Raw genomic sequence first — 24501 nt, 5'->3', positions numbered from 1 at the left:
AAGATTCTGTGAGATGTCAGGAGTTAACTGTTAAATGTATAGGTTCTAAACATGAGCTGATTAACCAAGTTACAGAAACAGGTCCTGCCTTTAGTTTCAAGAAGTCTTAGCCCTGATGCCACACCAAACTGGATCCCAAAACCTTTCATGCATTCACAAAAACAGATAAATGCAAAGAGAGGCTCTTTAACACAAGTTGTATTTTAGGTCCCTTTGCACTAAGAGCATGATATACATATTCAGCTGTTTGGGCAGCTTGAAATTGTACTTGTTCTCTGTAAGAATCAATAAAGGCTATGATGTCTTAGAGGGATTTCACAGAACTATACAGGACATAAAATAGCTATTTATTGGTATTTAAAGAACAGATATATGTATGTCAGTCGGCAATGAGTGAAGCTGAGATTATATTGTACATATGTCACTGCAAATTCGACCCGCTCATGCCTTTAGGCCAGTGAGAGAAATCCTAAAATGCCTCCAGTGTGCTGGAGAAAAAACATGCAGTTGAGCTGTTATATAATCTACAGTGATGTGTAAGGAAGAATTAACCTTCGCTGACGTATTTTGAGACTAAGGTGTTGAAACCCCCCCCTGAGAAGTGTTTCTAATATTTTGTTCTCCCAATATAAGTCATGTAACACCATCATATGCCAAGGATAAACAATGAGTTGGTCCACTGAGGTCTTGCTCTCTCTCTCAGGACTCATCAAAACCCATTACTCTCCATCTATGAATAAACGTACTATCATGTGAAAATTAACTTCGCTGCGCAATTTTGGACTACAATTTGTGGAATAGAAGATGATACCACATGTTATTTAATAAAGAGTGCCCTAGAAACCCTATTTCCCGTTAGGTTTATTAATTATCACACAGTGAATTGACATAATTATATTCTTATTTAGAAAAGGTCCATAAGTAACAGGGCCTAAAAGCGTGTAAAAATAACACTGCACGTGAGCCAGCGATGGTCGTATTGAATTTCGCATGAAAACCTTTAATGCAGCACAAGTTGTAAATTCAGTCTATCTGAAAAAGAAGATGAAGAGATAAAAACAAACATTCTCTAGATTATATTAGTGAGTTACTGGCATAAAGCATAATATGCACCTACAAAATAAGAGTTGCCACAAACCTGCATGCAAATATAGTAAATCTCTATGATGGTTTTTACATTGAAAATTCGTAAAAAATACTGCACGTTTAAAAAAAAAACATAAACGCATTCCTGCCTGTGTAAACATAACAGATAAAAGAGGGAGTGAAGAACCAGACTCAAAAAAAAAGAAAGAAAAGATGAGCTACCACAAGAATATCATCTGATGCACCTTAGTAGAAGCTGCAATCCTGTGAATCCAAAACTATCATTCATCTACATCTCCAGAGAGGCCAAAATGCAGATACAAAAAAAGAATTAAAAAAGGAAAAAAAAAGAAGAAAAGAATACCCACTGAATTGAAATGTTCAGGCATAAGAAATCTAAACCTAAATAGGCTCACAGTAAGATTCTCAATGTGACCCAGTTTATAGAAACACAATGTAATTCACTGCAGGGACACATTGGCACATATGTAGGTAAAAAAGCAAGGCGGTAAACAAGCTCTTTTGCAATAAGTGTCTAAAAAATATGGCACACTTTCAGCTTGCGTCTCTCCTCCTAAAACTGACCCTAAAAACAATATCACCAATAGTATTATTACTTTGCTACTGTATCTATTAATTATAGTGGTTTGACAGTACGATATTAAAAAGTTATTCTTTTACAAACAGAACTTAGAAAGTGCAAACAAATCTTGACATCATGCAAACTGGATACATTTTGAGCCAACACGTGACGTTTGTCATTCAGCGGATAAGAGTTGAAGTCAAGAAAGTATTTTGGTTCAGACACATCCTGAGGTGGAAGGTAATTTTGGTCCACTACAAATGATAACTTATCGTACATTCAACTTAGTGACACCGAGATAAAAGAATCAAAGAAGACATCCAAGTAGTCCATAAGCTCTTTGTGGGTTAGACACCTGATGAATGTGTCCACTGAGACAATGTCTTACATTCCCTTGAGAAGTAAAGAGCTCCTGTCCTCTCAGGATAGGAGGAGTTTCATTGTCGTGACGTGTTTTTTTCCGAGAAAAAAGAAGGTCATTTAAAACTCTCCGCATAGAAAAAAAAAGATTTCTGATTTGCAGCATCTGTACACTTTTTCCTTCACCGGCAGGATACAAAATGCTCCGTTATGTTTTCCCGAACTGACAACAAAATCGGAGGGCGAGAAAAATGTGTCATGTCTGACCTTCTGATTTCAGGCAAAATTATCTGAGCTGTTTTCTTCTGGACAAATGCTTTCAATAAAAATCCACATCCAGCCGAGTCTGAAAATGTTACACGTTAGGGCGGTTTGTCAGTAACAAAAACATCACGTTTTGTACAGAAACTCAACAGCAAGCAATAAAAAACAAATTATGCTTTTTATGTTTATGGTAATAGATACTGCAAAATATACAACTGAATTAGTGTTTTCTAATACCTGCACTTCCTAGATCCTAGAGAACTGAATGTAATATTGAGATTAATTTGCTATTTTGACATAATCCAACAACAAAAATATTTGGTTAATTTCCCCATTTATGATTAATAATGATTTTCTAATGAATTAAAAATGCAATGTATTTAAAGTTGGTTTTCTTCTGAGCTTATCAGTGTGTTCTTTGGAGTTTAAAACTGAGTTGGAAATGTGTCAGAAAAGCATTAAAAGGTCTTTAAAATGCCCGTATGCGTGTTTCGGTTTGTCAAGTTTTTCACTCAGTTGATGACAAAAGCAGTGACAGTGCTCAGCTTTATGTCAACATTTAGTATTTGCAGTCCTGCCGCTCAGATAATAAATCCTCTTATTTTTATCTTAGCCCTCTCAGTAAGGGCATGTGTGGGTGCATTCAGTTTCATTAACATGTATGTTTTTACAAAAACTGCTTAAACATTCATAATATCCACATATAGAAAGGCATCAAAGAGTTTGGTCCAGTCTCAATGTCTGTCTTGTGGAGTTTAAAATACTCCAAAAAGACAATAAATGGGAAAAAAAAATTGTGTAAATCGAGCAGGTTTAAAGGGAGGAGGAGCTCTGGCTGTAGTGTCTCAGCAGCAGCTGGTCGTATTCAGCCTCCGAGCCCGGGGACAGGGTGGGGGGCGAGCTGCCATTGGAGCTCAGAGACGAGTCCCTAAATGGGGAGGGAGGCGTCAGAGCCATCAGCTCCTCCATATCCTTGGCTCGTCTGCCGCTCACGCATGTCCCGGCCAGGTGCTCATAAATCTTACCCGCCGGTCGATTCTCGCAGAAATTGGAGACGGCTGTCACCTCGGCGTACGTGGTGACAGTGGAGGGGGCCTGTCTGCTTCTGGATGTGAGGTACTGAGGTGGACAGGGGGTGTTATCAGCAGCAGCAGCAGCAGCAGCAGCAGCAGCAGGCAGGGCGGTGGTGGAGGTGCTGACAGTGGCTCCCCCTGGCAGCATCATGGTGTTCAGCTCACTGATGTTGGCGGTGAAGCGGTTAACCACACAGCTAATTTGGTCCATGATAGTGGTGCCCTGAGTCTGAACGCCAATCATCCCTATGCCGATGTCTCCCACCCCTATGATGCTGATGTCGCCGCCGTCCATTATGCCAACGCCTTGGTTGGTGTCCCCGCCTCTCCTTCTGACCCCAGCAGGGGCCTCAGGTACGTAGGTGGGTAGAACCTGTGCATCCTCGCCGTCCTCTCCTCCCTGGAGGCTCCTTGCCTTTGCTGCATGCTGGCTGATGGTGGGCTCAGGTGACTGAGAGGGCGAGCAGGTGAAAGACGGAGAAACTTGTGGCTCTTCAAATTGCTCTTTGGCACCGTTGTCTGCTGGCGGATCTCCTCCTTTAGAGAAGGGCTTGATGATGGCTGTCTGATTCACCTCGACTGGGTCCTTCTTCTTGACGTGGAATGACATCCTCTTCCACAGGTTTGGTCTGTAGCTGCGCTCGTTCTGTGTCCACGTCACGGATTTCCCATTGGAACTGGAAGATAGCAAAAGATAGGATAAGATAAGATGAGATAATGCAACGTAAGATGAGATAAGATGAGATAATGTAATGTAAGATAAGGTAAGCTAAGATAAGATGGTATACTGACAATGATTCTTTGATTGTACAGTAAAGTAAAAAATGTTGTTTGTTCATGATCAAAGCGATATTAAATATGACACATCTACAGTGCAAGACTGCAAGTCTTTTCTACAGCTACATTGTTATATGTAAACCCGTGCAGTTTACTCCATATTACCATCAAACCAAGACAACACTGAAAATCCAACATCTACAGTCAGGTTCATGATCTATTTCAGTATCTGTCAGTATTTCTGCTATCTTACATTCTGCCTTTTGCTTCCTGTGTAATACCAAGTCTCCCTCCGTGTTCTTTTATCTTCCCTAGAAAGAGAAATCCTTAAAGGCAGTGGGGATCCTGTGGGAGTACGTAACCCAAATGAGGTAGCCTTTTCTCAGCTCAGGGAGCAGTTTTTCTTGGCTTCATATTCAGCCTGTTGCAAAGGATTCAGCTCTATCTAGACAGTTTTAGTAGAAAGAGGCATTGTTATGTTTTTGGATATACTATATCTCAACAGAAGTTTCTTGTCTGTACATGGACAGCTAAACAATGAGAGTAATTTAGATTGCCTAACAAAAGCACAGCAGGTGGCTACACTGCCATCTCTTTTCAGCTCTCCTCTTTTAGCTTCCTCTCACTGGATTTTTATGTTTTATTACCTTACAGGATTAAATCGTGGTCCTTAGAGGAGTGTGCAGCCTCTATGAACAACATTTATGGATTTTCTTTCTGATTTCATAGTTTCGCAAGTGTTTTTATAGTGCAGATATAGCAATTAACTGGGAAATATGAGCGCAATCTAAGGCCAAATTGGACACAAGAGAAGAAACTGTTTTAGTGCAGATGAATATGCTAAAAGTTAAAAACAAATTAGTTGCTGAAAGTAAATAAGAGCTGAATAGAGCCTCATGTCTGGGGGAGTGAATGCAAAGGTTGATAGGTTTAGTCTGTATTAAACACTCTTCTGTCAAGTTTTTTACAGTAATGGATAAAAAAAAAAGAACTCTGACACCTTAAAGCTGACAGTATGGCAGCTTAATCACTGTATTTGCTCTTTTTGAAATGCTCAGGAAAGCATTTTTAAAATGTTGGAACATGAACTGCTCGAATTTTGAGCAACTCTTTTTCAATATAATGAGAACTACTTCAAGAGGCCATTAAGACGCCTCCAGTGTTTTATCTAGCTTCATGCCCACTCCGGTCCCCCCCGTATACCTTATGTTGTCCTGCGCAGAGCCTCGCCGTCGAAACAAGTTGGCCATGCTGCTTGAGGATTTGCCAGACTTGGCAGCTTTCTTAGCGTCGCCGACGTGCATGCGTACAACTGTGGATGTGGTGAAAGCACTGCGGACATTTTTCTCAGGCTTTGCGAGCATGATGTACACCTGACCGTGAAAATGAGCAACAAATAACTGTTAGCGTGAAGACACAAAGATAATACCAAAAAAAAGACAACAGAGTTATTATAATTTAAACTTTCTTTGTTTCTTACCTTGGGGACAAACATGCAGCAGAGGGCCACTGTGGCACTGAGGCTGACACTAAAGCACATGGTTATGATTTTGTAGTTGGACCCAAAGTAAATAGGAACAAAGGCCAGCCAGATGATACAGGTGGTGTACATGGTAAAGGCAATATATTTGGCCTCATTAAAATTTGCAGGAACATTGCGAGTCTGTAGGAGAGAAGCAGGAGTAGCATAAGGTGAAAGAGTAGAATGTATGGATAAGAAAAAAAACAGGAATACATACATTTACCTCGGAAAGTATATAAAACAGCCTTGTATTATTAACCAATGTTATAGTGAAGTACCTTGAAGGCGTAGAAGGTGCAGCTGAGGATAAGCAGGCCATTGTAGCCCAGTGGCGCCACCACCCCCAGAGTGGTCAGATTGCAGATCAAGTGTACCTCCCGGATACTTGGGTAATCATAGATCACCTGAGAGGAGAGGAAGGAAGAGGTCGATGGAGTGATATAGATAAATGTAAATGATCATCCCCCACATTATAGAAGACACACACACACCTGTGGTGGCTCTATGATAAGAAGTGCCACAATAATTCCCAGCTGCAGCAGTATGAGTAGGAAGGCGATGACCAATTGTGCGCAGGCGGACATAAAGCGCGGCTTCTTGGTGCAGATCTTCTTCTTGCTGCCTGCCAGGATCCGTGCTATACGGTTGGTCTAGTTCAAAAATAGATCAAATGGTTATGCTGGCTTCAATTACATCGACTGTAGATGAAACGTCTTGCACTGATTCACGACAATAATCCCCTTCGCCAATATCTAAAACATCAACCTCAGCCCACACACATGGATCCTCTTCTTACCTTGCCTGCCTTACCATTGGCTATCATTTCTGTTTCTCTTTTCCTCCAACCTGCATCCTCAGTTGCCTTTCTATATGCTGCTGACCTCAAAAACACGGGTCTATAATGTCTGATGAAAACTGGTTATGCAAAGGTGAAATTATAAAAGGTACCATGAAATTAAATACTCCCTTGCTATGTCAAAGTGTTAAAGCCTTTTTAAATTAATCATCCGGCACTCAGAGATAATCCCACACTGCAAAATAACGTTTGATTTTAAGCAATTTAGTCTGCTGTGCAACATGTGTACAAGGGTGACTCACCAACAACAGTGATGTCTATTTGCAGTTGAGCTGCTCTTTTCTCTGCCAAAGGCTACAGTATACAGCAAGTTTTTGGCAGTAAAAGTAGAGTGAGTCTGCTTTCAAAAGTAATGTTATTAATAGTTTTTGTCTATCAATGAACTTAATACAAAAGGCAGTAAACAGAAAATCCTAAATCAAATCAGCATTTGGAAAGACCACTCTTTGTGCATAGTTTTCTGTGGATTTAGGCTGTCTCAGCTGTAGCTTCATGTAATCCCAGACTGACAGTTCTTCATGACTCTGGCTGTCATCATGCTGTAGATTAAGATTGGGAGCAGACAGATACCTCCCTGATGACATTGTGTGTTGAACTGTACAAAAATCTGAACAACAAAGTGCTTAAAATCTTTGCACAATGAAGTATGTAATATACGGAATATCTCCTTTAGCACTCCAGCTTCTGTTTATTTCTATTTAAGTGCACCTTGATGTTAACGTTCTGTTTCTCATGGAAGTGTATCGAAAAGTTAAGAATTTAAAATCTCAAAGCCATTTAATGAGCAAGTGTGGAATACTGATGCCACGGTTGTATTTTAGAGTTTAAAAGAACAATCAAAGTTAAACAATCTGATATTGATAAAACTCGATGAACCATGAACTACGGGCTTAAACTCACAAAGTTTTTATAGGACGTGAAACACAACACCAACCTATATGGCTCAAACTATGCATTTTTGTCCCTCTACCTCCAGGCAATTACACAGAAAAACAAAGTACCTTAGTGACGAGAGCAGAGTAGCTCATGGCAGGGGACAGGCCGATTCCCAGCCGCTGGAGGTAGCAGTAGACAATGTGTGGCTTGGCGATGAGGCTGAAAGTGCACAAATAGCCCAAACAGATTCCAGCCAGGATGATGTAGCAGAGCTCACGACTGGATGATTTGACCACAGGAGTGTCCCAAAATCTACAGACGGAGCCAACATTTAGATTCACAAAACTGCTAAGACATACCTGGAGCTGTAAATACATAGCGTCAAACACATCAAGCTAGCCATACAAAGCAATGTGCATATAACAATTACGAATCAAATCGTGAAAAAATATATAGATCTATAACAATAAACAATGTTATGTTAATGCTATTGCCAGACTGTGTTAAGCTTAAACCATGATTTTAGACGTATATGCAAGCGTCTTGTAAAGGCATAGGCGATAATTACTTGATAAAGACAGAAGTAACAAAAAGAGTCGCCATGAGGCCCAGACAGGAGAAGACGACTGCAGCGATTGGCTCTGGATCCCCCCAACGCACATACTGCACTGGGATTGGCTCACAACCTGAAGGGCAGAGAGATCATTGGGAGTGAGAAAACAAGACAGGGAGGCAAATTTAGATGTGTGTGCAGTCAAAGGATGTGTATTCGGATACTTAAATTGAATGCATGTAGCAAAAAATGCTCATTCACGATGCACCATTTACTGTGAGCAAACACAGTTTAGCTGCTGTGTGTGAAATCTTCAGTCTTGGAGAGTCAAATTTGTTGTGAAACATTAAAGGGATCTGTAAGGGGGGAAAATGTGGGATCCGAACGATTTATGTGTTTTTCCAAACTACAGTGGAACTGAAATACTGTAGGAGACAATAAGTGTTTACAAATCAGCACAAACAGGATTTCAAACCGTTCTTCTAGACTTTGGAGTTAAGAATTCTGGCCTCAGCCTAATCCTTTATTCTGGCAGGGATCTAAAGTCTCTCAGTGTGTGTACGGTTACGTGTATTTGTGTCGGTTTCTGTGCAGCAGTGTGTCTTAGTCTGCCAGTTTGCTGCTCTGTGTGTCTGTGGTGTGTAAGATGTAAGGAGAGGGGGGGGATTTGTGGCTTCACCATCAGTGTGTGACCCAGATTTTGATGGCTCTTCTGGCCTGTTTGGAAATCATGTATTCGTGAGTAACAGAGACACAAACAAAGTGTGTGTACCAGTGAGGTCATCCGTTGGCCAGGAGCCCAGGGTGCAAGCCTGACAAGTGTACTCGTCAAACACGAACTCATTCTCCTTGCAGGGAGTGCAGGTCCAGCAGCAGCTCACCTCTCCTTTACGGATCACCTGGAGACATGTGCGCACACACACACAGCGGTATGAAAGGGCGGGAAAGGTCTCAAAGCTCCAATGACACTTTTCTGTACCTAATCTTACACTGTGACCCTGTGATTGTTCATCAGGGGATCAGAAGAAGAAAAAAAAAGTGCAGAATGTCATTGAGTCTCATTATTAACTAAAAAAAAACTCATTAACAAAAAACTCATTATTAACAAGAATCTCTTTGACTTAGCAACTAGGAGATCAGTGTAGAAGTATGGCTTGTATAACAGGAACTGAAGAAAGTGGAAAAATGGTGGGCCGGTGGTTAGTCACATTAAAGTACTTAAGTACAAACCTGAGGTACTTGTACTTGACCTGAGTGTTAATTGCATATTACTTTCTACTTATGCTCACTGCATTTATTTTGCAGACACTGCTATAAGATGAATATTTGGATTTTAAAAGCCTATAATGAGCATAATAAGAAATTATACATTGTTATACTGTAAATTAAGTGGCTAAAATCAGCTCCATCTTGATCCACTGCAACATTAAAAGGCTGTTTATACATTAATGTATCCATGCTAATTGTCAAATATATACAATACAAGCCTGAATGAACACCTGAAACCCGACACCTGGAAATTTTGCTGGTAAAACTTGAATAAATTTCAATGCAGGACTTTTATTTGTAAGGGAATATTTTTATAGACAGGTATTGCTATTTTTATTTAAGCAAATAATGTGGATATTTTCCTCCCTACTGTTTGAAGTCTGTTTTTAAATTCTGTCACAGTTAGCTAGGATCAGGCCTCATGGATGGGTGAAAATGGGTTCAGGTGGAGAGAGCAGAAAAGAGAGCTGCTCGAGAATATATGAGGCACTTGTTTCAAAGGAATACAATGTCAATATGATGCTGTAGGGAGCAGGGGGTGACTCCTAGCTGTTCTCATGGAGAGTTAAAGAGAATAAAGTGGAGGCACTGACAAGGTCAGAATGGTTCAGAGAGAGCCACAGCTCAGAACGTGGGCCGCGATGAATAAACTTGTACATATTCTCAAAACCGTGCATGAGACTGGAGCTTTGAATTCCCTACAAGGTGCCACATTATAATGTGTCAGAGTTGACTGTTTAGGAGGGCTTTAGACGCTGGGATGATGCAGAAAAAGGGAGAGTGTGGATGGGCTGGAGGGAGTTAGAGAAGCCCAGATGGGAGATGAGTGCAGCCTGAACAAAGAGCTGTGCTGAATCCTCCGGTGGCGTAGTCGAGGATGTGATTGGACTGGTTTTTGAAGATTGTAAACCTGTGGGATCAATTTATGGTTGCTGTGTGGGTCGTGCTTGACAGCTTTGTTCAAAAAAAAAAAAAAAAACTCTGACAAGTTCTCTGGTTTATAGAGAAGCATGAATGTATGAAGCCAAGTCTTCTAGAGATCATCACGATGGAAACACTTGCAAATATTAACACAATGCACAACTCAGTACTGTGCCGATTATTATAGTCTGTAGACGTTGATATATGCCCTGCTCCCATATGTTAATAAAATGGTAGGTGCACCACAACCACTGTAGCTTATTGATTTTAAAACCCATCTTGCCTCAACAATTTAAAACTTGTGCATTGGTACTTACCTTGATTTGTGCCTTCTTGCAGGGCTCAGAACAGACTGATTGGATGATTTCACTGTCGTTACTCCAGATTTCCTCATCGTTCATCTTCAGGCCAGTTTGATCCCAGCTTCCCACATGGATGTAAGAATATTCATCCTCGCCTATGTGCTTGAAGTTCATGATTTCATACCTGAGGCACATATACAGTACGCGCACACATTTAAAACTGATCTCTGCTGTCTTCCCTCATTCCTTCCTTTCTTCCTTTTTCCATAATAATCCTTACCTGCCAGGTGAGTCTCCATTCTGGTCAAAGTGGATGACTTCCCCCGATACACCGGTAAAGTTGGTTCTCATCAGGAATTCCAGCAGCTGGCGGCCATCGATGGGCCGCATGGATTCACACAAACCCTGGTGAAGAGGAAAAGCTGTTAATACCATCAAGCCCAATGGGAAAGTATTCAATGCACACTGTTCACATCAACATACCTTATATCCTGGACAAAGGGATTCCTGCATGGCATGAAGGCCATAAGCCATGGAGTAAATGGCATTTATGACGAATCCCATCTTGGTGTCTTGGGCGTATTGGTGGCGCAGAGACTCTCTCCCTGTGGAGAACAGAAACCTGCTCATAAGGAGAACCCCCATTATTGTAATCAACTTCTTCAGGATGTGATTGCAGACTAGCTTCTAAGTAAGTGTATGGACATTGATGTTTGTGTTGGACTAACAGGTGCAAGTGCGGTTGTATGTGGCGCTCTCCTGCGGATGTCCCCTCAACCGACACTGGAAGCGGTGCTGCCAGAACTCGGGGAACCAGGGGTTTCTCAGGTTGGCATCAGGCTTCAGGTTCAGGTAATAATCATCGAACCAGGTCACGTACGCTGACTTCAGCTTTATAGTGATGCCACCTGCTGCTTCCTTCTGGTAGCCGTTAGTCACATCGTACCTGTCAGCCCAGCCGTCACTAGACAGGACGAAGAGAAAGGTACAACAGGAGTAATTAGACCTTTGTTTTGGTTCTCTTTTTTTTTCTTTTTTAATTTTGTTGACATATAGATTTGTTTTGCTTCAAAGTTGTTGGTTAAATCAGCATTTTATTTTCAGGGTGTGTTGATGTATGTGCAGGCATATGTGCAAGAACATTTTTTTAGGGAGACTATTTTCTAATTCTTTTCCAGAAACTGTTCAGCATTTATGGTACATTGTGCACCAGTTTTAGCATTTTGGTAACAACTGCTCAATATTGCAACCATGTGAGGATTTGACTGTTTAGACAGGAATGTCACCTCAGCAAGAGTTGCGGAAAACTTCCCGTCGTCTGTAAGGAACAACTGGTAAACCTGACATAGTGCCAGAGAAACAAGTGAAAAAATAGCACACTATAAATGATAAAGCAGACTTCTCTTTAAGCAAATGTCCTCATATTTAACACTAAAGAATATTAAAATATTCACAACATAGTTCAGCTCCAGCAGGTAAGGTAATGATGAGCTTCTTGATCACACATTAGCAGACTGTGGGACATTAACAAGATAAGTGAGCCTGGAAATGTTGCATGAAGATCAGTGGTGCAGAACCCAATGCTTATGCTCTGGGGTTCCACACTTAGCCTTGAACTTAGTCCACAATTACAGCCAAAGTGGTTTGAGTTACCCTTTTGAAACCACTTTCCCCATCAAACTTAAAGTGCTTTCAAGAGGATAAAAGGCTGGCTGGCATCTTGAAATAGACCAAGTTAGCAGCCCGGGGAGCAAATGTTACAGTAAAACTAGGGCGGAATATTAATTGATTTTAAATCAGTATTGCGATTTTGAACAAAACAAATTGTAAAAACATCTACATTTTAATGGTTATACATTGCGGAGAGCTTCTGACTGAGGGTTTAAACTGCAGTGCCAATGGTTTTACAAATCCACGCCATCCTCCTTGTGTGACAGTCACGCTTTTGATAGCATGTGGTAGTGCCTCGTCACATTTTAAATCAAGTGAACAGTGAATTTTAAGCTTCACTTTAGCCGCAATATCTGTTAAAAAAGCTGCAATGAAATATTTTCCTAAAAAATTGTTGGACCACTAGTAAAAGCCCAGCATTAGCAGCTAATATATGATAATAGATGTAAAAAAAAAAACAGAAACAAAAACACTTTGTGGCAAAATATTTCAGAAGATGTTAACTCAGTATAAGGTACAACTGCTTAATGAATGCAGTGTGTGTGATTTTGTGAAGAAAAATAACACTCATTCCACGATGGCAGCGAATGCATTAATGCGGCCTGCTCTGAAAAGCTGTAGTTGGTGTTTGCGATCACATTTTGGACCACAGTTGCACAGGCTGATAGAGACAGGTGGTGCCTCGCAAAATGAGCCTAATGACTGAATAGGAATGAGAATAAAGTATTTACCATGGTGACTCAGAAGTGCTAAGACAAGACTCACTGAGAAATTACAAGTATTTGCTCATGCATTCAAGTTGAAGAATTGTGAAGTGAAACTCTTCAATTGTTTTTTTTGTTTTCTTTCTTATGTGTTTTGGCAATGTTCTTCAATTGCGTTTATGTGCAAAGATAACGTCTTTCATTGATTAAAGGTTGATGGTGTTGGGAGGACTTGGTTAGGTCGTATAGAAGGTCGTGGTGTGTCTTTTTATTTTTCAACATGTTTTTTGTGTTTGTGCTTTTATTAATTAGATCTCTGCAATCTTATCTGTCAACTCCACTGAGAGACATGCAGTGAAGAGCGCTTTGATTTATTCAATCAGCATTGATAGAAGCCCTGCATTGTAGAAACATGCTGTACCCAATCTGTTAATGTTTTAATATTGACAGTCAGTGCATATATTGATTTAGAACTTGGAAATGTTACATGAATTATTAATTAGTGTTTCCTTCTGTCTGGTAAAACGCCTCCTGACTACAATTACAAAAGATACCTAATGCTGAATAAACCTTAAACACCAGACAAACACCACCAGACTACAGCGTCTACAGACACATCTGATATGCTGTTTATTCAAAAACACTGTGGGCTTGGACTCAATAAGCGATCTCATCCTTCTATTATTATCTCTCCCTCTGGATGCTTGTCTACAATCAACAAAGTCAAAAGGTTGATTACACCTCCACACATGTGCATACATGTAAAAAAGAAATGCACACCTCACTGGCACAAAGAAATGCACTCCCCTCTGTCTAACTGACAAAAAAAAAAAAATGCCAAAGAAGTCATCTCTGAAAACTTCACTAACTGAGCTGGAGTTATACAACACTAGTGTGGGTGTATATTTATTTTTTTCTTTTTTTTTATGATGCCTGGTTCTCTGGGTGAGGTAGGAGATCATTTCATAACACATCCTTAGAGAAGCGAGCACAGAAATGGTACACTGGCATAAAAAAGGCAGGAATGGAAATGAAAAGCATGGAGGGCTTTGACTCTGGATAGTTTGAATCACTCTTGAACGAGAGCTCTGAAACCCACACATCGACCTGGGAGGGCAATGTGCTGTGTGCAGCATGTTGCTACACCACCTACAATCCTGAAGACACACACCAGCATGCATGCGTGTGCTTGCTCACACACACACACACACAAACACATTGTGCTCTCATTTCACCTTTATACAGCACAATACTGGTCAACTTTTGTAGCTGATCGTTTCTGAGTGAACACTTTGGAACACTGCAGTGATACAGACTTGAGGCCAGAAACATGTGCAATTCTAAAATGAAAACTTACCAAGACAAGAAAAAAAAATGGCACACACCAACAGCCAAAAAAAAATACTATAAATAAAAAATACTCTCTCACAACCCTGGCAACCTCCGTTGTTGTGTTTCCACCATGTGCGCCAATGAACACCAATAGCAGTATTTGCAGGTGGGAAGCCAGTGAAGGATCATGTTGCTCTACTGACACCAGCACTGTCAAGAGGCTGGTTGGAGTAGTTGTATGAAGGGAATGCCATAGTGGTAGTGATTCGCAATCCATCGGACAGATTGGGATATTTCATTCAAACCAAAACTCCCAACCTTGTGGTGGCACGAGAAGAACAGACATGGGATTACATTGTCAATGGGGAGTCATAATGTCTGAGCATTATTTTATGGCAATCCATCCAATCGTTGTTGACATTCTTCAGTCTGGTCCAAAGTGATGGATCTGTGGAAGACTGTCATTGCATTTTGTAGAGCCACATGATGAATATGCTAAAAATAGGGACGGACTGTATCTGTGTTTGTCCTATATAAATGAGTTAGGAGCATCTTAATTTTATAATGTCCTTATAACATTTGCAAGAACATTCATTTTCCATTGATTTTTATGTACACAAGTTGAGGCTTGACTGTGGTTTGGATGTAGCTGTTCAAAATAGGTTTCAGCAGTGCTGGCAACACAACATAACAAAACAAACATACAAACAAACAAAAATCAATCATCTACTCCTCCGGTTTCTCCCCAGCCATAAATGAAATCTAAGCACGCACTGCTCACATACACAAACCCGGTGACAAATATTTCAGGCTGACATGAAAATGACTATTCCCGCAGGTAATTAACTAGAAAAAAATAGAAAAGGTGGTAAAACTAACACGGTGAGGTTAAAAACCTGCCATTCAAGACAGACAGCACAGTGAAAATAGACGCAGTAACGCATGCTCATGTATGACAAATATATGTGCATCAGATGGGGATGAATTTGTCGCCTCAACAGTACATCCCAGACTTAATTACCCTCAGAACAGAAAGAACAAACAAACAAATTAACCACAAATCTTCGATAATGAGCAGACGGCAACGGCGCAGCTACCTGGAAGCTCTGTGTGATAATATAGATGAGAGAGCATGGTGTTTTTGCGATATGTAGTTCAAGGTTATTTTATGTTTCCTGCCGTCACATTTGAGCGACAGCCTACATATGTGGCTCCTAATGAGGAAAGGCATTTATAGAACACCAGGGACGAGAGTGAGCCAGAGAGCTAAACCTTAAAATAAAACATGTTATTCTCGGAGAGAGCGAAACCTCCTGCTAAATCAACCCCCTCTTTCTTGCTTGTTTTTTCCCCTTGCGATGTTAATTGGATACTTTCTTTCCCGTGCCGTTTGCCCAGTCTTCAACAGTTTCTCTATTTAAAATTATCCACAAAGACCCATGCTTAATATGCAATTGGAGAGGCAACATTTCTATAAAAAAAATTTCAGAAAGTGTCATTTTTTACACATTTCTCCCACCGTGTTGTGCTGTGTGGCTGCCAGCGATACCTCATTTTCTTGAGTTGTTGTTTACTGTTCTGACAGTGACAAGAACAATAGGCTGTTCTCCACTGCAGGAACTTTAGGGCCATTTAATGGCAGCCCAAACCACCGTGCATGTTCAAATTGAAAGAACCGCCTCTGTAAAACCTCTTTCAGGGTGATTTACGGGAAAAACAAGTACCTACTTGTACCAGTCGTAACTTCCGAGCCGCAATGACAAATATGCTATGCAGGGCTTTGAAACTCGGAGAGCAAAACGATCACCATTTTTTGACGCTCTCGATTTCCTCATGGAGTAGCTGTCTCCTTCTTTCTAGCATCATCATTTGCAATGTAAAATTCACCACATATGCTATCATAACAAACTGTCCATTGTTTTACTCCCTACCTGATTAGAAGACTGGAATATGATCCAGTAACTATGTACTGTTTGTCGTTGTTTGGATGTTTTGTGCCAAGTTACTACAATGGAGATGAGCGTAATCCATCCATTATCTATACACCGCTTAATCCTCACTAGGGTCGTGGGGGCTGGAGCCTATCCCAGTCAATTCAGGGCGAAGGCAGGGGACACCCTGGAAAGGTCGCCAGTCTATCACAGCGCTACACATCGAGACACACAAGCACACTCACATTCACACCTACAGACAATTTACAATTACCAGTTAATCTCAACATGTTTTTGGACTGTGTGAGAGGAAGCCGGAGAACCTGGAGAGAACCCACGCTGCACAGGGAGAACATGTAAACTCCATCCCAGGCGTCCTAACTGGGACGCAAGCCAGGGATCTTCTAGCCGCAAGGCGACAGTGCTACCTACCGAGCCACCGTAGTTTATGGTTCTATTACTGTATTTCTCTATATGGACCCTTTGACTGCATCAATATAGGCTTAAGCTGTGTAAAATCTAGTAGAACTGATTTGAAGATAAACAAAAATCTGCATTGTGATTTCCTCTTTAAAGTCTATGGCATAGTGTCACTATCAATACCAAAAAAAAAGTATTACAAATACCTTGAATTTCCAAAGTCACCATGAAGCTGATGAATGCAATGAAGATGATAACAGGGATGATGATGATGAGAGGATAAAGATGGTCCCGATGACCACAAACACATCTTGTCTGATGATGCTGAACATCTGAACGAAGTCTGGATTAGAAGGTGATGCACAAGACTGTGAAACTTAAAGCCCAAAACGTCACTCAAGAAATGTACTCAAAAATTGGACATACCAGAATTTACAACTCACCTTCCCACGAGCACGAACTCTCCCACCAGGCCCTGCCGTCTCATGGCCATCAGTATGCCTCGGACTGTCATGCCCTCACAGAAGCAAGCCACCACTCTGGCTTTGGGCAGATGGCCTCGTAGTTTCTGCAGCAGCTTGTCAAAGTTCTGCTCACCCGCGTTGCTGTATATCTTATCAGAGTGGGCGATGCAGATCCCCTCCTTTGCCGCCATGTCTTTAAATGCCTCCATACCGCTCTCGCCATAATTACCTACGGCAGGAACCACATGAATGGACTTGTTGTTTTCATTTACACACAGTGCTGCACACACAAAACGTGGGGTCTTCTACCTAATTAAAGCCAACAAACTGAGCAAATTACTGTGACAAAATCCTTTGACTCACCAGGACCCCTTAACAAAGCCCTTTGGATAGTCGGCTCTTGCATGATAATTTAAAATTCACCACTTGCCTGTTAAGTATACTTTGTTCACATTGCTGTGCAGCCATTTTTCATTGTGCTGCTTCTCACACATTCACTTCTCAGCACATACGCTCTTGTGCGCTGATTCACACACAGATGTATGCTTGCATTATGTGTAAACAAATACACTAGTGTAATGCTGGACCAGCAATTGAGAAACGAGTATGTTTTGTCCCTATTATGGGAATCATGAGGGGTTAGACTTTGCTGTTTTTGCTAGAAATGAGGTCACCTAGTTTCTGTTGCTTTGAAAGTGTACTCCCACTCTGGGCATGACACTGTTGGAGGCATCTCGTTTCATTACTACATGTGAGTTTTACTCACATATGTGGCATGCCTCCATCAGTGGTAACATAATTTTTAATTTTTTAAACTGCGGTTTCACCTTGATTCACTTCTCTGATATCGCTGCTGTTTCTGTTGCCATTTTAATTATTTCACCCTTTTTAATATTTCTTTTTAACTTTTCAAGTAGCCTTTTCACCTTCTATGGAGTCAGCGCTGTAGCAATGAATACATTTTATTAATTTAAAATGTAAACGCAGCTGAAAATAGGCTGAACAGGACACTGTTTACCCCAACTTTTGCGTCGACGGTAAATATGGAACGGCACTTGTGTCGTCCTTAAAGATCTGCACCATTTTGAAACAGTGTTTATTTGTAGCAGCTGATAAGGTTGATAGAATTTACTAGGTCATATCGCTTATCATCAGTTTATGCAAATGCCATGCAGGGTAACAAGAATATGCATGTACATTACATTTCTTAGAGTTAATAGAGATTAAAAAAAACCCAAACCCAGAGCTGTGAAATCTTTTAAAAATTAACTAAATGTTGTATAATTTTGCACATGCATCACAAATATGTACAAGACTGTCTAGGTGACATTAGATTAAACAAATCAATATTTATAGTATATTTGCATTTGCAGAATTACGAATTTTGTATTTAACTTTTATACTAATTTATGTAAATCTTGAGAAATCATTCAATGCATACTCTTCAATTCAATGATGTCGCATTGCAGTTAAAACTAGCAACAACAGTACAAAGCAAAAAATATCAAGTAACAAACATCTTTCTACTGTAACAAATACAGTAGAAAGATGGAGCACAACATAAACATTGAAACAAAAGGCTTTTCCTAATAGAAGCTCCCTATCGCATTAGTTTTTATCCTCAAAAAGAACATTTGGAATGCAACAGACCTTATTTTAAATCCTCCTCCACCACAGCTTTGTATTTTTATGGAAAATAAAAACTGGAACAATCCGGTCAAGATTTAGCTCTTATTCTCATCAAGAGATTTAGATTTATGGATTTATGTCATAAAAATATGGCCTCAAGCCACTGAGAGGTTAAAAAAGAAGCATGAGATTTGTGAGCACTGTATAGAATATTGAGAATGACATATTGGCAATGCATTACTTGGTTCTGAATATGTAGGATAAGTTATTCGGGAACTGGATCCTTTGAAGTTGTGATAACCTTGTGCATTAATATTAATATAAAATCAACTGTGTATTTCTGTATAGCAGTCATGAGTCACATTGCCCACAAAGGAGGGCTAAAAAATAAAGTAATAAAACCGAAAAGACCCAGAGAGTTCAAAGCTCATGGCAGACACTCCTTGGGAAGCTTTGTTAATGATGAACAGAATCGCGAGAAATATATAATAAGAGCTGAAATCATCAATTTGAGATTTGTGCGGCAGCTGTGATGGCCTTCACTGAAGTTCTACAGTGGAGTGACTTTAATAATCAGAGCGCAGAAGGAAAAACTTCAGAGGCTAGTCACCCTCAGAATGATCTACACTCACCAACCACTTTATTAGTGTGACATCTAATGCAATCCAATACATATATTCTACTTTTATAATGCTTCTCCAATTTCAGTTTTTGTTGGTGTTGTCAAAAAGGTGATGATTCTGCATTCTGTTTATTATCGGAAGTCATGGAGGGTTGGTGATGGTGGTGGTGCACTGGATTGCATTACATCTAAGTGTTTTTAATATATTGTCCACCGCTATTAATATACATGAGGAGGGCAAACTATTACCAACAATGTAATGCAGTCCAATACATCACCACTATGAGCTCGATGATAAACATAAAGCAGAATCATCATCTTTTTGAAAACGTCAACAAAAAAACTGTAGAAGTTTGGTAAAAGTAGAATTTATGGCAGAGCTCTTGTGTTGGATTGCATTAGACTTCACAGTTGGATCTAATAAACAGGCTGGTGAATGTGTGTGACTGGGCTGAGCTTCCTCTGACTTGATAAGTAAAGCAAAAGTGTAACGCTCCTAGTTTCTCTTATTAAAACTAAGAACTGAAACTAAGACCTCAGTAAGACCCTGCACACAGTAATGACGATACAAGTGTTTCTCCATTTCTGACCGAATGACAAAAAGAAGAAGCTTAACGAAGACAAACAGTACTCTTACACTATTGTACACAACTACAATAGGTTGCACAACAGATAAACCAGAAACACTGTGTAAATATAAATATGCTGCTTAATCCATGTGCAAACATGACCAGAGGAGGAAGAGGTGAAAGACGAAAGACACAATAAGAAACTACGACGATGAGAAACGTAAAACACTAACACACACACACACACACACACACACACACGCACACACACAGTCTTACCCTCTGTGTGTATTGCGGACACGTAGCTCCAGTTGTATCTCTTGACAATGTCCACCATGGCTCTGGCCTGTTGCATATCTGATGGTACCACTCTCATGAAATATTTATACAGGCTCTGTTGAAAGGGATTTACAAGTTTTTCAAGTCTGTCTTTATACTTAGCATGTTTTCATGTAACAGCCTGTCTACAGATTTGCATATTCCTCCGTTAAAACCCTTAAACCAAACTCCATCACTGACCACTCAGTGACTCCCAGCTGATATTTAGGATGAGAAGACTCTAATCCTAACTGAGCCGTAGCATTTTAGAGCTGTGTGTGTGCTTCGGACATCACTGATTTTTAAGGAATTTCTGTTTTTTTTCTGCATTATTGACATTTTGTCATGTTTGTATTCATTTAAAAAATTTTGCAACCTTGTAAGTCAGTGTGAAGGTTTGACGTTTGAAGATATCTCAGATTTAGTTACTCCTGTTAACTAATCTTACCTTGTCACTGAGGTCCATGCTGGTGGCTGAGTATGCAATCTGCGGGATGTTGAAGAGCTGGAGGAGATTTTGCACCTGGATGGCCACAGAGCTGGATCCCGGTCCGATCAGTCCCACTATGGGCTTCTTCCCCTGAAGAAGCAAGCTTCCTCCTTCTGCATTACATCTGCCCTGGCTCTCCTCCTCTTCGTTGGACACCAGCGTGTCCCGAATGAACTCAATACTTTGTTCCAGTGCCACTGCAGAGTGCCAGCACGAGTCCCTGGTGGAGAAAGACGGAGTTCCCAACCACAATGTTTTGGCCACAGTTAGAGGGATACAAGGTTGAGGGGAGCACATCCTGTGCTTCATGCTTTTTGATGAAGTTCAGCCAAAGCTAATATGAGGTTTCTGCAGTCTGAATCAGACAAGTCAAGCTTGTGTCTCCCAAAGGCTTTTAGTACAAATTTCACGCTGTATTTTCTTGGTTTGTTGCTATCTTCAGAGTGTCTATTTGGCATGAAGCACCGACTGTAGATTTTGTCTCACACTTCAAACCACAAGCGGTCAGAGGGGATCACTTCATTGTCATTATATAGCGACAACCAGTAATCAGTCCTTTTACTGTACATGTACGGCTTTTACTTTAAAAAATCCAAAACTATCATTAGATGTTTTTAACGCTGTGTCTTCAATCAGTCATCATCTACTCAGAAGTGAGTTCTCATACGGCCTCATTCCACTTGTCTCCCCTCGAAATATTCTCTCCCCTGCTGCCTAAACATTTCTCCTATTTACTTCCAGATCCTATACTAATTTAAATTGACACAAGTGAAGTTTACATGTCCAGATCTATATTTATCTGCTTTTATTGCACTTCATTTGGGTGTACATTACAAAAATCCTTGTCTATACAGAATATTGGATCCAAATTTTAAAAAACAGCTTCAGCACAGTTTTGCTTTATTTACCTTCCTGTTGTCTGATTTAACAACAATCCGAATGTCTGCAATCACAGCCTTCTTCTGATGTCGGTTGAATGGTTGGAAAATCAACGCAAATACAGTGACATGAAGACATGCTGGACGTCGCCTAAATGAGCTGTCTTTAACTTTTAAGTCCATGTTGTAAAAAGCAGATTTCAAAAGAAGACTGTGTACCTGACTAGTGTCAAACAGCTTGGCTAAACACAAACAGCTGATTGTGCGATTCTCGCCCATCTGAAATCCTTGATATGTGAGGAATACAAGGAATTTTAGTATTATTCCAAACCTGCAGATATTATCCCACCATGAGCTACATATTCAACAACTTCAAGAAGGTGTGTAATTTGTGCTTTGCAGTTTTGAAGACAAGATTAATGAGCCTCTATTGGTAATGTGGCTCTTTCTTTGAATCAAAATTCTTCATTGTGTGGGCACACGATCCACTCACTGTACAAAGATCACCAACAATTTAGAGCTAATAACTGAAAAAAAAGTTTCGTTATTGATTGACTGACCTGATCTCGCAGCCCAGGGTGATGTTAGGAAGGATGGTGGGGTCTGCGTTAATCCGATCCAGAGTGTGCATCATGGCCTCCACCCTCTGGATCCCGTACTGCTCCCGCACTGCACCACACTTTCGCTCATGCACCTGAACAACACAATTTTAGATAGTTAAAATTCATTACATGCATAGACGGATTACATCTGCGCATCAAAACAGATGCAACGTGTACCTTGTCTGCAGGTGGTTGGTGGTGGACAGAGAACAGAGCTCCTATGATGATATCACCAGGAATATGTGCCAAGACCCTTCTCTCATTGTTCTGGCCGTTGACCCCAACCTGGTCTCTCAAGCATCCCAGTAAGACAGCCACTGCTAACAACCTCAGCCTTCTTCCCATCACTGTGGTCCTCCTTACACCTTCTGCCATCCTGGGTCCTCGTGGAGCTGAGGTTCAGATCAGTGAGCTGTCTTTGGCATGGTGCTTGTAGTGCCAAGGGCAGGGGTTAGGTTCCTGGAGAAAAGGTTATTGGCAAGTAGGTAAAAAAAAAAAAAAAAAAGGAGAAAAAAACAGGCGTATGTTTGCTTGTTTTTTATTTTAAACTTTCACTTTTTGCAATCGACTTGCTGCCCGTGGTACTAAAATGATCACCGCATCATGCAACTTCGGCAAAAACTGACATCCAGGCTGACGGTCCAGTGAAGCGCACAAAAAACCTTCTAATCTCTCCTGTATTTAAGACTTCATTCATCAGTGTGCGCTCCCTGCAGGCAAACTAAAAGCCAACTTTAGCCTACCTTTGCTCTGCCAGCTGCCATGCAGGTGTCATTCCTTTCGAGATCGTTTCCATCGCCGAAGACCAATAAGAAAAGCGCTTCTTTTTTTTTTTCCTCCTTTCTTTTTCTCTCCTCTTCAGCTCTAGTCTGGCGCCTGGCTACAGCAAACTGCAAATAGCAGCAGATAATACAGCCCGTTATTGGAACATGTTTGACTTACTGACGCACACGACAGGTCCCCCCCCCTCCCCTCCTTCTGCTCTTCCTCCTCCTCCTCCTCTTCTTCCTCCTCCTCCTCCTCCAAAACAGTGGAAAGCATGGAGCATCATCAGCAGCTAAATGGGTACAACTGTGGAAAGCTCCGAGAGGCGAGAGAAAGGCACCAAATGTGTTGGCAAGCAAATAAGAGGCTTCAGATCCGAAGTGTGCACAATTATTATTATTAATCACCTCTAATCTAGGGCGTAAAAGTCTATAATATATCTATCTTCAACCTCCTACCAGTAATGTCTGATTCCCATTTGAAATTTGAACATTTAACATCCACTTCTTAGCACATCTATTGAACAAAAAGCCTCATGTCTGTCACACAATAATAAAGACAAAGCAGTGACACACTCCATGTTTGGTTTGGTTTGACTGGTTTGACCCTCCTGCGCATCAGGTCAAATCGACCTTCATTCACAGTCTGACATCTCAAAGAAAGAAAAAAAAACCCTTATACCTATGCAACCTGATGCTTTTTATTAAATTTGTGTGTTCAAGGAGACATGGTTGGAAAAAAAAGATTTTGTCCACAGCAGAAAAGCAGAAAAATTTCATGCACTTCAACTGCAACTCTTCCTCCCTCTCTCTCTCTCTCTTTTTCTTGCCTGAGGTCAGAATGACTCCAAACATAATCTGAGGTCTGATTTGTCTAATATAAAAGTGCACGTCGCTCCTTTGCTGTGGTGCATCTCTTTCAAGATTGTAAGAGAGCCAATCCTTGAATCATCTAAAAACATTCAGTGTTACCATGCAAACCAGTGCTGTTTGGTGCAAGTTGCTCAGGTGAAAGTGAGAAGTGATCTGAGAAATATAAATTATAAAAAAGGCGAGAAACAAATTAGTTTGCGCTTGTTGTGTAATGGGAGCTGTCAAGGCCATTTATACCCCAAATGCAAGTCTGTAATTAAATTAGAATGCGTTGCTTTGTGATGATGGGCTTCATCTGCGGCGGAAGGAGAGAAAAAAGCACCACAATCAACATGAAATTACAGCATAAAGATGACAGTGAGTGAAATACGCAGCCTGTTGATTTGATACCATAGAATTTAGCATGTGGACGATCGGGTTAGGAAATGTAGCTGGCACATCAGTAGTTTGGTTTCGGCTGATCAAGTGTAGCATCATGATTTAACTTAGAGAGGGAAGAAACCAGAAAAGACACTGTTGGATGAAATGAACCCATCTATGACAGCGGAGGAAGTCACAGTGACTCCATTACATTTCAGTTTTATCAGAGATTTGTTCCTATTCCACAATGTGCAGCTGAACCCAGTGGTTTCTGGTGAAAAAGGCTTTCAGTCTCACAGCTAAATAAAATCAATAAGAGCAGAGTGAGAATGTGTAATGTGTATGCTTGTATAGGGTGCTAGCTTATGCAACAACAAAAATCTTTTCAGAGCAGCCTATGTTTGGAAAATGGAAGTCTGGTGGAGACTCATT

At 40.7% G+C, this 24501-nt stretch overlaps 1 protein-coding gene across 1 annotated transcript; it reads right to left on the bottom strand.

Moving 5' to 3' along the window:
* Positions 1-3106: 3106 nt before the first annotated feature.
* grm5a (glutamate receptor, metabotropic 5a) lies at positions 3107-22447 on the bottom strand. The gene is made up of 17 exons (XM_008277869.1): positions 22250-22447; positions 22031-22164; positions 20551-20812; positions 20064-20178; positions 16944-17193; positions 11171-11406; positions 10926-11047; positions 10723-10847; positions 10458-10626; positions 8723-8849; positions 7966-8083; positions 7523-7709; positions 6157-6315; positions 5944-6069; positions 5624-5806; positions 5347-5516; positions 3107-4043 (listed from the first exon to the last, which is right to left on the bottom strand). Exons 1-17 carry the CDS (start codon positions 22445-22447, stop codon positions 3107-3109), a joined length of 3618 nt encoding a protein of 1205 aa, XP_008276091.1.
* Positions 22448-24501: the final 2054 nt, after the last annotated feature.

This window comes from Stegastes partitus, unplaced genomic scaffold (assembly GCF_000690725.1).
Source record: "Stegastes partitus isolate 25-593 unplaced genomic scaffold, Stegastes_partitus-1.0.2 Scaffold109, whole genome shotgun sequence".
Lineage (NCBI taxonomy): Eukaryota > Metazoa > Chordata > Actinopteri > Pomacentridae > Stegastes > Stegastes partitus.
The sequence above is the reverse complement of the archived record's forward strand: the minus strand, read 5'-3'. Positions and strand labels throughout refer to the sequence as shown.

What these genes read in the sequence shown, in the direction of transcription:
- grm5a (XM_008277869.1), bottom strand. Translation starts at nt 22,447, where the DNA reads ATGGCAGAAGGTGTAAGGAGGACCACAGTGATGGGAAGAAGGCTGAGG. An exon ending in ATACAACCGCACTTGCACCT is followed by an intron (nt 11,048 to 11,170) that starts GTTAGTCCAACA and finishes TGTTCTCCACAG; the next exon opens with GGAGAGAGTCTCTGCGCCAC. An exon ending in ACTCTGCTCTCGTCACTAAG is followed by an intron (nt 6,316 to 7,522) that starts GTACTTTGTTTT and finishes TTTTTGAACTAG; the next exon opens with ACCAACCGTATAGCACGGAT.